The following is a 13,922-nucleotide window of genomic DNA, read 5'->3' on the forward strand; positions in this document are numbered from 1 at the left end:
GGGGTTGCAGAGGGCAGGAGCGGGTGTGCCCGGCAGGGAGCGGGACCTGTGAGCTGTCGGCTCCTCCAGCTGCGGTAAGATCGAGCTGTGAAAGGAACACCGTCAGAAAGAAACCCACCCTGGTCAAGTCTTTGGTTGGTGTCCAGGTAATTCGTTTTCTTCTATAGAGAAGTTAGTGGGGGGAGTTTATTCCGGGTAGCGCATGCCATTAACTTTAATTTAACGCAGAGCTAGGAAAAGTTACGTAGGTTTATTTTGCTATGATTTGGCTAAGTCCAGAGTGATACAGCGGTGCCAGTCAACAAATCTGCACGTAAGTAGTGAGTCAAGCTCCACAAAAGAATAAAGGCCAGCTTAGAAACACAGTAACACCAAAGTTAATACTTACACGTCGTTCTTTTTATTTGCCCACTTGTCTCAATCCGATTCATATTTTAAAAGTTTTCTCTGCAACGTGAGGACCAGAACTTACTATCAGTACACGTGCATTATTATCAGTGTTATATTTGATCATAGCTGCATGCACACATGGAATCAGGCAATCTTATGTAAATAGAAAATGCGAGGAGAGACAGCTTTAAAAAAAATAAAAAGAGAGTTAGCGATACTGCAGATGATACTAGTCCAAAACCAAAATTGTCATACCCTTAACAGGTGTTCCATTTAGCACACTGGACAAGACATCTGATACCTGAATAATTATGTTCAGGAGCAAAGCGTTCGGTCTGTTAAAACCGATTCCCTCAGTGTCCGGCCAGCCAAATTTGGCTTATGAATTTATTCATCCAGCTATTGCTTCTCATGGATATCGCTGTCACAGAAGTGTGGATTACAGACAGAGGTACAAGACATGCCCAGGTAGTGCTGGAGGACGAACAGTAAGTGCTCCTCAGACCAAGGTTGGTATCTGGAGAGCCCACTTCCCTCTGCAAAGTTCCTTTAAGTGGTTTTAGTTTACTGCTGTCAATATAATTTTTTAGGATTGTACCTGGTACTAGCAGAACCCCAGGTCTTGAACCAAAGCTGCAGTCTATGAATGGTTCACGTGCGCATCAAACATGGCTGAGATTGTGGTGGCCTCAGCATGTCCACACTAATGAAAAGATTAATTACATGCGACTAGCCTGGTTCTAGTGCATCATCTGGTTTGTTTAAAGCTAAACCAGCTCTCACTGCGCTGCACTGTGGCTTCCTCATGAATTATCTTTCTGCTTGTGAAGTTTAGAAAGTGCTTCTAAAATGATTGCGGGTCTGACTCTGACCTTCATGAGTGATGAATTGGTGATGAAATCGAATGGTGTAATACAGTGCTGCCGTACCGGCATCTGCCAGTCAGTTGATCATATCTGGCACCCAGTTTTCCATCACTTAACAGCATAAGGTTTAGTTGCCATCCTGTCTGAGTAAGTTGCTGCAGGAGCATTAGGTTCTGATCATCAAGAAGCTGGACAACGCGGTCACAATTTGACATCAAATCTTGTCTTTTATTCTATGCGTCATTCATTCTGGAGGACGAATCTAGTTTATCCTTCTAAGGTCATGTTGTGTGATACTCTAAGAAACATACAGACTACAGCTGGGGAAATTTGCACCATTTTCACAACCTTATGGGGCTGGCAGGGTTCAAAATACTTCAGCTGGCAAGAAATAGATTACATATATTTAAGAAAGTGGTATTCCTTTGCAATACGGTTGCACTGTTCACCTCATTGCTTTGTTTGCTGCTGTTCAGAACCAGTGTTATCAGAGACACTGTTCGTGGCGAACTGCAGACCTGTCGTAACATGGAGGCCCCTTCTAGCCCATGTACTGCAGCAGACTGGAACTGAGGCAGAAATGCAGGTCAAGGCCAGGATAAAGCAGTATTACTAGTGTCGAGATTGTAAGCATTTAATAGATGCAGTTGGGATAAGCCTGAGTTTGCTCAGGACAAGGGTAAATACGGTTTGACGGAAACTTCCAATCTACATTGATGCCTTTTTGTCACAGGTTTGAATTCTGGTTACTTGCTGAAGGCTTGTGCAAGAGGACTGAAGCAGCAGGAAATCTCTACCCAGCACTGTGTGCCCAGAATAAAGCGGCACACTGCTGTGGAAAATTGTTCTGATTCAGTTAGCACAACGTCAAGTTTCCTGGACCCAAGTCTAGGACACAGTATGGGATAGAGACCTAAAGCGAGTGGAGCACGGCAAACAGAATTGTGGGAGATTAGACACAAATGTTGTTAAGACATGCAGCAAATTTTCAGCTACCATTTTTGTCAATAAGGGCTGCCTCTAATTAGGTGTGTGGCTATCTGTGGAGCCCCTATCTTATTGAAGGATTGTCGTGGTTTAACCTCAGCCGGCAACTGAGCACCACGCAGCCGCTCGCTCACTCCCCCATGGTGGGATGGGGGAGAGAATCGGAAGGGTAAAAGTGAGAAAACTCATGGGTTGAGATAAAAACAGTTTAATAGGTAAAGCAAAAGCCGCGCACGCAAGCAAAGCAAAACAAGGAATTCATTCACTACTTCCCATGGGCAGGCAGGTGTTCAGCCATCCCCAGGAAAGCAGGGCTCCCTCACGCGTAACGGTTACTTGGGAAGACAAACGCCATCACTCCAAACGTCCCCCCCTTCCTTCTTCTTCCCCCAGCTTTATATACTGAGCATGACGTCACATGGTATGGAATGTCCCTTTGGCCAGTTTGGGTCAGGTGTCCTGGCTGTGCCCCCTCCCAGCTTCTTGTGCACCTCCAGCCTTCTCAGTTGGTAGAGCATGGGAAGATGAAAAGTCCTTGACTAGTGTGAGCATTACCTAGCAACAACTAAAACATTGGTGCCTTATCAATTTTGTTCCCATCCTAAATCCAAAACACAGCACTGTACCAGCCACCAGGAAGGAAATTAACTCTATCCCTGCCAAAACCAGGACAAGGATACAATATATTTGCATGGGTGTTGCAGAGAGGACCGGACTCAAAACTGTCTGGGCAGGGGAAAAGCTCTAGTATGTAGGACTGTGTTGTCAGTGGGACTTACAGTATCACCTCCAGTGCTTTTCCCCACTGGTTCAGCATATAGGTGTGGGTGTGCTACATTTTGCAGGAGATAAGTTCAGGTACAGATCTGGATGTTTAAAACACTGAAGGCAAGCAGTGTAGCAGCTGTCCAAGGATGGCCCTTCCTCGTGCAGATTTGTTAGACCTATACCATTCCTGACAGATGTTTGTCAGACCCATGTGAGCCTCAGCGTCTCCCTACACTACCTGCGGCTTCACCAACCATAATCAATAGGCAAGAAACTTTGAGTAACTTTCTAGCAGCCTCTGTTTCATACCACTGCTTATAGAAATGAATTTGTGAATGAGATTGAGAAGCTACCAGATTTGTGTGAAATCAATATTGATTCAGGACTAAAATGAAACTACTTGAGAACACCACCTTGTAGGACTGGATTTAGATCTAAGGGGGTGGATACTCCTTGGTGTTATAGTCTAAATCAGCACTTGGTGAAAATACTGGGAAGTTGTCTAGTGTACCACACTAATACTAAGTGACTGTGGGTTTATTCTGTGTTGAGTTCCATCAGTTTCCTGTTTTACAGATGTGAATTTAAATGATCACTACAGCATCACTCCTTTAAGGGTGTTCTCCTAAACGAAGTATTTATTCTATTCCCCTGTTGCAGGTCATGGCAGAAGAGTTGCCAGGTGTTTTGATTCTGGATATAGGAGGAACTCATGGTGTGCTAGAAAACCTTGCCGCACTTTTGAAGAAACACTTTCGCCTTATCACCATGAAGGAATTTCTTGAAAACAAAAAAGAAATGAGCAAAAAAATCCAATCTGTTTTCGTGTTTGAGTGCAGGCCAACTATTGACCAGGAGCTTCTAGAAAGCCTGCCTAATTTAAAAGTAATTGGAAACTCTGGGGTTGGAGTTGATCACTTAGACTTGAAAATGATTTCTAACTTTGGCGTAAAAGTGACCAACACCCCACATGCCGTGGCGGACCCAACAGCAGACATAGGAATGGCCTTGATGCTGGCCTCTGCCAGAAGACTAGTGGAAGGTAATGTTTTAAATTTTCCTGGATCTTAGATACTTCTTTGGCATATCTCACTTTTACTATGATACAGATGATCTGTCCAAATCAATATTTGGGATGCATTTACAGGGAAAAAAATTTCTGAGGACTCCATTTTCAGAAGCCTGTGCTTTTCCTACATCCTGCTTCTTTTTAAGGCAATGGTGACAAGAGTAACTCCTTTGTCTAAATCATGCATTTTAAAGTCACTTTTGATAGCCTGTTTGGAATAATGTCTGGGGCTTAATTCTCCTCTGGCTGTTCACTGGGTGGGTTGTCTATAGCTGTAAAAACTGAATACAAAATGCATCCAAATCAAATGTCACCACTTCGCCATTTCCCCTTGGAACAAGTGTTAGGAGCTACAGGAAAGTACAAAGCATTAATGGCCATGTCCACATCTCTAGAGCAGTAATTAGTATAAGTCTTCATTTTTTTCCTGCTTCTGCAAAGAGTTTGTCTAAACCAATGGGTTGTATTTCCAGAAGAGCATCAGCATTGTTTTTGAAGTAGCTGATAATCCTTTTGACAAAGTTATTCCAAACTGTACCACCAACATTAGTTTGTGTCCTTAAAGGTAGGTCCTTTCCCCGCATGCCCTTGCTACGCAATGCCTTTCAGGGGAAGGAAGGTGTCAGTAGAGACTATCACAAGAACTTGCCTCTGTCTTCAGGGACTCATAATGTTTCTGTCACCGCTGCCTCACCCCTAAGCATGAAATAACACCTCTTTCACCGTGATGTTTTCTCACTATTGCGTCTTGCTGGACCTCCAGTTCTTTGTATAAAGGCTCATAGAGATCCCTGGCTGAGCTGGAATTTGCTACCTTCACCCCACTGAAGCAGTGGGGCTGCTTTGGGTTGTGATCCAGGAGAGAAATGGTGAGATTTACCCCAGCTAAAAAAAAGTGAAGTCAACGCTTGCAGGGTGGTAAGTGTCAAAGAAGCTATTTTTGAACTTCCAAGAAAATACTCCAGCCACAGAAGAGTTACTTCCCTGAGGAGCCATTCCTCCCAGCACAGTACCCATCTGGGAGCCCCCCTGTGTTACTGACTCCAGCCCTGGCTGTTGCAGGGAATGGCATCATCCAGGCCCTTCTATAAATGGGTCAAAATTAGCAAGGATGTTTTGTAAGGGGTGCTCCAGACCCCCATTGCTGTGATGGTGAGAAACTTTTTCTTTCCCTGAAACCTGTGTTTATGGTTGGTTTGTACCCATTTAGCATGTATTTATGTTCAGGCTGCCAGACTGCGGTTTCTCCAGACACGAAGTATTTTCCTGTTGACTGGCTGGGAGTGGAAGTAACCAGAGCGACGCTTGGGATCATCGGGATGGGCAGCATTGGGTACAGAGTGGCTCAGAGAGCCAGAGCCTTCGACATGAGGATCCTGTACCATAACAGGAACCGGAGGTAAAAACATCTGGTTTCTGCATGTAATTGGTCAGCGGGCAGTGACGGAAACCACAGCTCTGCTGTGTCCCCGATCTTCCTGGTGTTATGGAAATTACGCATGCCAGCCACCGTAACAGGGTTCGACTCCAGGTTTCCGCTGAATCAATAAGCCGAAAAGAGATTGGTCTATAAAGTCCTTTTTATTAATAGCGCTACGGCTCTAGCTGTGTGCCTCCAAAGAGGGACCTCGAACAAAGAAATCCCTAGGCAATTACACCCTTGCGATCTAAATTCCCCACCCCTCATGCGACAGTTCGGACCAGTAGTAATGTTAGGGGCTGGGGTCTTCCCGTTCTTCATTAGGTCCTTTCATTGTCTCTAGGCGGGCCGTTTCTTTTCTTACCTCTAAGGTTGCAGCTTCTGTTGATGAACGTAGCGTCCTTACCTTCTGTCTTGAACCGGCTCTGGCGCCTTCTTTTACTGGAGTAGGTAAAAGTTCAACATACCTAGGTGAGAGTTCACAGCTTGCAGCCTAAGGCTTCTGCAAATTTAGCCACTAATGCTAAGCAAGTTGTGCTAAACAAGTTCTATATAAGTAGCATACCAGATTGCACAACACCAGGCACTTGTGACAGTTATAAGCAGCATGAGGAGCGCCAGCGTGCCGGCGCTTCCTCCCTTTGGCTCCCTACTGCTCCCCTCGGGAAGCAGCTCCCCCTCGCCTCCTACACTTGCTCTGCCCTGGTTAGCTACCAGCAGTTTGGAACAAGAGCCGTGTAACCTTTCTGAAGATGTTGTCCAAGCAAACCAGGCCTTGTGCCCTCATTGTGTCCCCTGTCCTGCCAGACTCTTCTTCAGGCTTCTGGCAGCATTCCTGGCCCACCCAGCCAGTCCCTCAGCCCAGCCAGATCACTCATCACACTGGCACCAATGACAAGTGTCTTAACTTCTCTTAGTTTTATAGTTCCCTTTCTTTCAGACTTCACTTCCTCTTTATTCCTTTTCCACCCCAAGTCCTAACTCGCATGTCAGGCAAGGAGAGAATCTACAGGGATTGGCACAGATGCAGGAGAAAAGAGTGGGGTCTGACTGCATCCCCAACCTCCCATACCTGGTAACACCTATGTGCTTTGCTTTCACACAGACATCACTCCTTCAGTGTCCCGCCACTCCTCTAGCCTCTTGCTCCCTCTAGCCCACATCCTTCCCTCCTCCCTTCCACCATCTGTTCCTATCAATGTCTTTTCCTTTACCTTGGCCTCATACCTCTCAATCTCTATGCTGTTCCAGATCTCTCCTAGGGTTGACTGATTGGTAAAACCAGTTAGAAATAGTTGTATCAATTTGGGGGTGTGTGCATTTTTCCTTTAGAAGAAAGGAGGAGGAAGAGGCAGTTGGTGCCCACTACTGTGAGAAGATGGAAGACTTGCTGCAGCAGTCTGACTTTGTTATGTTGGTTGTGAACCTGACTTCTGAGACTCACAAACTGATTGGGAAAAAGGAGCTGGGGCTGATGAAACCCACAGCTACTCTTGTAAACATCAGCCGAGGTAGGATGGTCTAAAAGCACTGTTTGTGTCTCCACAGTTAAGGTTGTGTTTTGTCTGATTATGTTGACATTCTCCCCCCATCCTCAGTCTGTGGTACCCCTGTATTGTTTGAGTCATGAAGTAGCTGGCAGTCTACAAATGAATGACTTATCATAGATCAGATGCTATGTGTTCAAAGGTCCTCTGGAATTTAGGGATGTTCGGCAGGTGTTCTGTTCTCTTTAGCCTTATCCTAAAGACAGCTTTTTTTAGTGGAAATAACTGAAAGGTTTATCATCACTGATGGTGAATGGGGTACAAGAAAAACATAAGTTTCATTTGGAACAGCTATGTAGAAAAGAAACCTCACATGGGATTACAGATCTGTTGGCACTGAACAAGCATATAAGAGAGAGATTATAGTTTCAGTAAACAAAGCAGAGATAAGAGTGGAAAGCTTGAAGAGATTAAATGATTTGTCTATAATAATACAGGAAGTCAGTGTCAAAATGTGGAAAAGACTGAAACCAGTCACATCTCGGAAAAAGCTTTATGCAGTGGACCATAATCCTCCTCTAATTAAAGATTAATAAATAAAATCTCTGTTTTGTTTGGTTAATGGTTATTAGAAAGACATTCTGCTTTCTAACAAGGTGAAGATCCTGTAATTTTTCTCACTAGACCCTTGAGACCTTTCCCCACTCCCAGGTAAAAACATGTTCATTAACTCGTCACAATAGCAAGATTTCATTTCAATGCAGGTGCAGTTGTTGATCAAGATGCATTGGTAGAAGCTCTCCAGAATAAGGTTATTAGGGCTGCTGCTCTGGACGTGACGTACCCTGAGCCTCTGCCAAGGTAGAGAAACCTGTTTTCCATTCTATTAATCTGAAATGTTTTAAACTGTGTGCAAAAGTATGCTCATAATCTTGATCTTCATGGGGAGTTTCTCTCACTGTTTAAGGGCAAAACCTCAGCCTGTCTTACACAGTCATTGATAAATGACAAACTATTCGCCTTTCCCACATCTGTCAGTTCTTTGCCAGCCTAACTGACAGGCAAGGCAACAAGACCAATAGAGAGGAAGAAGAAATGGGTAAGCAAGCTTCCCACAGCTTTCTGCTGGTTTTGTGCTTGTGGCCCTTTTATCTCAACATGCTATTGCTGTTTCCCGAGGTTCAGTTCTTAACAACTAGCATGGGATAGCTGCAGAGTAAATTCCCTGTGTAATACATTCTTTTCTTTCTGTTTCTTACAGAGATCATCCTTTATTAAAATTAAATAACATCATCATAACCCCTCACATTGGAACCGCAACAGTCCAAGCTACCCGTATGATGGCAGAAGAAGCAATAGCAAATATGCTGGCTGTTCTCAATGGCCAACCCATTCCAAGTGAAGTGTTTCCCAAATGACGTGTGCCAGATGATATCACTAAATCTCATACGTATGGGAAGGCACTATTTCTTACAATACCACTTTAAAAAAAAGCAACCTGTTCTGCACTGCTCTTGTTGTCATGATACTGCAAAGCTGTCGTCTCACTGGACTTGATCTGTACTGTTATTTACAATTCGGAAAAATAAAGTGGAACTAATGAAAGGGATTTGTTTGAAGATTTTAAACTGAGCAGTTACGCACTTTGATATCTTCAGTCCATTATTTCAATGAATACCTGTGTTCAGTTCCCAGTACTTGCTGCTACATAACGATAAGCAAGTACACCAAGCAGTTTGTGTAACACCCTCAAATATATTAAAGGTGAATTGAGCATTAATTCCCTGCAGAAATTTGACGGTATCCTGAAGCACTTTTCAGCAAATATTGCAATATTCTATTTTTATATCAAAACACTGAAGAAAGCAGACTCCTTTGAAATGATCGTAGGCCTAAGGTTTTCTAATGTAAGAAGAGCTCTGCTTCATCTACATGTTAAATAAAAGCAAAGCCAATCATTGAAAAAGTATCTTTGATTTTCCTGAGGGGATCCTTTGAAAACCAAAGTAAATCCCAAGAGATTTAGTTCCTCCATGCAGACAAAAATGATGCTTTTATCTCGACTGGCCATGAAACAATGGTAGATCTACCACTGAAACCACGTGGGTGAGGGCACAGCCTAAAGCAAAATTAGTGATCAGTCCTAACTTCCAGCCCAGGACCACGATTTTTCTTAAATTCTCTTTCCTATGAGCAAGCAACAAAGTCAGAAAATCTAGTAAAATGTTTGTCACCTCCATAAAATCTGAAAGCCTTTCCGTTATTTTGCAATGCGGTCAGGCTTCTTGAAGGGATGGTAAAATGAAGTTGTAGCACAGGAAGTGTAGACAGGCCAAGAGTTAGACATTCAGATGCAAATAGTGAAATACTACTAACACCACAACAGCCAGTATTGCCATAGGGGATTCCAAGATCTGCAGCCCTTGAACAGCTCTCCCCGCATTTCCAAAATCTCCTCTCTTCCCAAAATTCCTACAGAAAATCAATGGTAGCTGTAAATAGTCTTATTTTTTAATAAAAAAAAAAAGGTGTCAATTCACAGACCCTCTGGGAACCACAAACAGACAGTCCGTGATTCCCACAAAAAAACCCCATGCTTTAATTTGAGTGCATAAGTCCTCTTTGGAAAACACTTGCCTAAGCATCTATTATTTTGTTAACTTTGTTTATTTTGTCAGGAGAAGGCACTGCAGTTAAGAAGTCACTGGTGTCTCTTCAAGACAGGAGGCTGCAAAAATCTCTGCAAAGAAACATTTAAAAATTAACCTGGTAACTCGAAGTTCATGATGAAGCTGTGCAATTTATTTTCACGAACTAGATTTGGTCCATTTTTCTACCTACTACTTCTACAACTACTTACACGCGGTAATTTGTGATTTCAGGGTAGGGAAGGAGATTTATTGATGGTCTGAAACTAAGCAATCGATGAGAAATAATTGTGTGTTATGAGACTGGTGACAGCGATATGAAACCTTACATAGCATGAGGGAGAGAACTTGTTCAGACTTGATTATGTGAATACCTCTGTGTGTGTGTGTGTGTAGTTGGTTAATATACTTAAAAGAGCTGCTTTCTTGTCTTGGTTTGTTTACCTCTGTCCTGGTTTCGGCAGGGATAGAGTTAATTTCCTTCCTAGTAGCTGGTACAGTGCTGTGGTTTGGATTTAGGATGAGAATAACCTTGTTATTATTAACAACTTAGTTGTTGCTAAGTAGTGCTTACGCTAGTCAAGGACTTTTCAGCTCCCCATGCTCTACCGACTGAGAAGGCTGGAGGGGCACAAGAAGCTGGGAGGGGGCACAGCCAGGACACCTGACCCAAACTGGCCAAAGGGACATTCCATACCATGGGACGTCATGCTCAGTACATAAACTGGGGGAAGCTGGCGGGGGGGGGGCCGCTGCTCGGGGACTGGCTGGGCATCGGTCGGCGGGTGGTGAGCAATTGCATTGTGCATCACTTGCTTTGTGTATTATTATTATTATTATTTTATTTTATTTTATTTCAATTATTAAACTGTTTTTATCTCAACCCACAAGTTTTCTCACTTCTACTCTTCCAATTCTCTCCCCCATCCCACCAGGGGGCGGGGGGAGGGAGTGAGCGAGCGGCTGTGTGATACTCAGTTGCCAACTGAGGTTAAACTTTGACGACCTCCCTATCTAAATGCGTGGTTTATAAGATCTCTTGTCATAGATGTCATGAGACAGGACATAAAAGTGATTATTCTTTGAAATGTCTAGAAATAATTATATGTCTTTCTTCTGACACTTTGCATCTTCTTTGTGCAGATCATGGGAGGAGGAGAGCTACCTGGGCTTTTGGTAAATGAAATCGGTGCAATACGTGGAATACTGCATGACCACATAGCGTTCCTGAAGAAACATTTCTACCTCATCACCATGAAGGAATTTCTTGAAAACAGAAAGCATATGAGCAAAAAGGTCCAAGCAATCCGTTTGTGGTGGCACAAATCAGTCATTGACCAAGAGCTCCTCCAGAGCCTGCCAAACTTGAAAGTGATTGCAAATTCAGGAGTAGGGATGGATCACCTGGATATGAAACTTGTAGCTAGCTTTGGTGTGAAGGTGGCTAATGCTCCATGTGATGTTTCTGGCAGCACAGCAGATACTGGGATGGCTTTGCTGCTGGCATCTGCTAGAAGACTAGTGGAAGGTAACACCTCAATTCTTTTGTGGCTTCTAAAAATCATACAAGATTTACCTACCATTAACTTGACTTTTCCTAGAGTTACCTGTAGCACACATAGTTACACATAAAATGTGGAAATCTAAATATGTTGAGTTGGCAAATAGAATAATCGGTATTTTCATATATTTTATATAGCATAAATATATCTAAATTATTACAGTATATACAAACATACCTAACATATATTTCAACCAGGTATAAATAAAATCATATGAGTTTATTTTTCACAGGTCACCAGCCTGTGTTGAAAATACTTGAGCAGAATCTAATCACATTTGATTCAAATACAACTTTTTGCTTTATGGACAGGGCTTGGTCTTAGAAGGTGGAGTTTTGTTTTTAGAATAAATATGGCTGTAGACTTAATTTAACAGTTTCAGATGAACAACACACTGAAGTGTGCTTCTTACATATGAAAACTTTGAATTTCATTACCTTCTTCAGCAGCACGTTTTCAGTGACTGACATTTGGCTGACATAAGATGTGCTTCTTGATGTGATGGTGTTACAGTGCTATTGACCAAAAGCGGGGGATGCCAAAGATCAGACGATCGCTGCAATCACAGGCTGGCAGAAGAAATTAGAGTGTGGGAGGCAGCGATGGAGCAGAATAAGGGTATGTGCTGAAAGCTGGGGCTGACAGAGGCATGGGCATATTCTCAGGGACTGAAATGGATTGGTGCAGAATTGGGGAATTTAAGGAGCATTAGAGAGCAACAAGGCAGGCTGCTCCAGTTTCTGATGGTAGCATCCTTTCTAGTTTCTTCCACAATTTTTTCTTGCCATTCCCCAAATAGAGCTACCCTTGGCTTCGTTAGAATGCCTGCTGCTTCAGGAAAAGATCCTCCAGATTTATCCTGTTAAATTTACCTGCCTTTGATTTGCCAGCTGTACCACAGGATTCATAGAAACTCAAAGGAGACTTGCCTCCCCCTAAATCTGTTTCTACCTCACAAGGAGGAGACAGATTAAAAGGGAGATTAATTTCTTGTTCCCATCTACATAAACTATCCCTGGTGGCATTTCTGATAGCTCTGCCCTGGCATGACTGAGTTTTATCCTGAGGCATTTTTTGATACTTTCACAATATTCTGCTTACGTTTTAGAAGAGCTGGCAATATCGGAAGACTGAAATATCAGAATCCTGTCACCTTGCTAGCAGACTAATAAGTGCTGTCTCTGTGCATATAAGTTAATTTTCTGTGTTGTAGAACCATCCAAAATTTTGCAGGCTTAACAGATGATTATGGAAATTACCAAGTAGTGATTTTTAAAGAAGTCACACTTTTATTTCCAAGGAGAGTAGCAGAGGTGAACAGGAAACCTGTTCTTACTCTAAATAGCAAAAACAACATCTGGTGTTATTCTCCATGTGACATTTCCAAACTCTGCAGTGTTACTGGCAATAATTATTTTGATTGTTGATGCAGAACTGGGCAATATTTTTATGAGTCTAAAGCAGTAGAAGGATTTTTAGGGGTGATTACATCAAAAGGCTTAGTATGGTGAGAATAAATGGGAATGTCACATACATGTGGCAGGGAAAGATGATATATTAGGGAGTCACGTAGGACATTACAAAAAACATTGCTGTTTAAAATTGTGTGTTTGTAACTGTTAAAAGTGTGCTATAGTAGCACAACAAGCCCAGACTCTTTTGCCTTGTTCCTCTGTGTTGGACCCCATTCATTTCTCATATTGGAGTGTTTTTCTTGCAGGCTATCAGGTTGCAATTTCTTCGGGTATGGAGTATTGTGAAGCTGATTTTCTGGGAGTTGAAGTTACTAGAGCTACTCCGGGGATCATAGGCATGGGCAGCGTTGGGTATAAGATTGCTCTGAGAGCCAAAGCGTTTGAAATGAACATTTTGTACCACAACAGGACACGGAGGTAAAGATATGTCTTGACTCTAATTACAGAAGAAACTCCCTTTTAGATAGTCAGTATTTCCTTTTCAAGGAATTATGTCAGGAGTATAGCAAGAAATGAGGGAACAGGGACAAGATTAAAACGAAAGAAAAAAATCCGGTTGCCTCAAATCGGTCTTGTAAGGAGTTACTTGGTGATTAAACACTTGGAAACTTAATCTAGGTTTTATATTAGAAATTCCAAGGTTTCCTGGAGATGCGAACAGAAAAAGGAAAATCAATCCTATACCTTTTTTATTCTTATCATATCTTACCATACTGACACATAACTTTTTACCTTTTGTTTATTTTCTCTCCATATTTTGAAGCTCAGGAGTGATCTTGTTGAAACTCTGAATGACTGGAGAACTAGGAAACGTATACTTGGCACAATATGAAAACTGATTAACTTGAGAGCTGTTCTTGAGAAAACCTTGTTTCTCTTCAAACCAGAAGGAATTTTGCCAAGTATTTAACTGGATTTCACCCTTTATTTCTAGCCCCTCCTAACCTGTGTATCTGGGAGTCTGATCCTTGTTAAAGATTCAGCACAGGGGCTCTTCAGCGTAAAGATGAGCAAGATCCCTATGTACAACTCGAGGCCGTTGCAATCAGGCAAGGTGCAGCCAACAAGCAGAACAAATGTTTACTGCTATAAACCATGATCTACCCTGAGACACCTTTACTCCTCCCTGACTGAAGGGAGAAGCTGCAATGCTAGTGCATGTGGCTTTCAATGATTTTCTCCATATGCAGACTGCAGCAGGAGGGTTACCGCTCCACCTAGCCCTAACCAAATAACAAAGGTGTATGAGG

General features: G+C 42.7%; 2 protein-coding genes across 3 annotated transcripts in view; both read left to right on the plus strand.

The window, feature by feature from the left end:
• The first annotated feature begins 120 nt into the window (after positions 1 to 120).
• On the plus strand, positions 121 to 8,572 carry LOC103917354 (glyoxylate reductase/hydroxypyruvate reductase-like). 2 transcript variants are annotated; one of them, XM_009324481.1, is made up of 7 exons: positions 121 to 146; positions 655 to 899; positions 3,672 to 4,053; positions 5,308 to 5,479; positions 6,833 to 7,011; positions 7,752 to 7,848; positions 8,249 to 8,572. In XM_009324481.1, the coding sequence occupies exons 2-7, from the start codon at positions 702 to 704 to the stop codon at positions 8,403 to 8,405; spliced, it is 1,185 nt and encodes a 394-aa protein (XP_009322756.1). In that variant the 5' UTR covers positions 121 to 146; positions 655 to 701; the 3' UTR covers positions 8,406 to 8,572. The 2 variants fall into 2 exon arrangements, with proteins under 2 accessions (XP_009322756.1, XP_009322757.1); XM_009324482.1 differs by having other exon boundaries at positions 6,836 to 7,011.
• A 2,209-nt stretch (positions 8,573 to 10,781) lies between these two features.
• LOC103917365 (glyoxylate reductase/hydroxypyruvate reductase-like) overlaps positions 10,782 to 13,922 on the plus strand; it is a 6,467-nt gene continuing 3,326 nt past the window's right edge. Inside the window, 2 exon segments of the mRNA XM_009324493.1 lie at positions 10,782 to 11,163; positions 12,918 to 13,089. Of these exon segments, the coding sequence (XP_009322768.1) occupies positions 10,782 to 11,163; positions 12,918 to 13,089 (554 nt within the window).

This window comes from Pygoscelis adeliae, unplaced genomic scaffold (genome assembly GCF_000699105.1).
Source record: "Pygoscelis adeliae isolate BGI_AS28 unplaced genomic scaffold, ASM69910v1 Scaffold95, whole genome shotgun sequence".
Lineage (NCBI taxonomy): Eukaryota > Metazoa > Chordata > Aves > Sphenisciformes > Spheniscidae > Pygoscelis > Pygoscelis adeliae.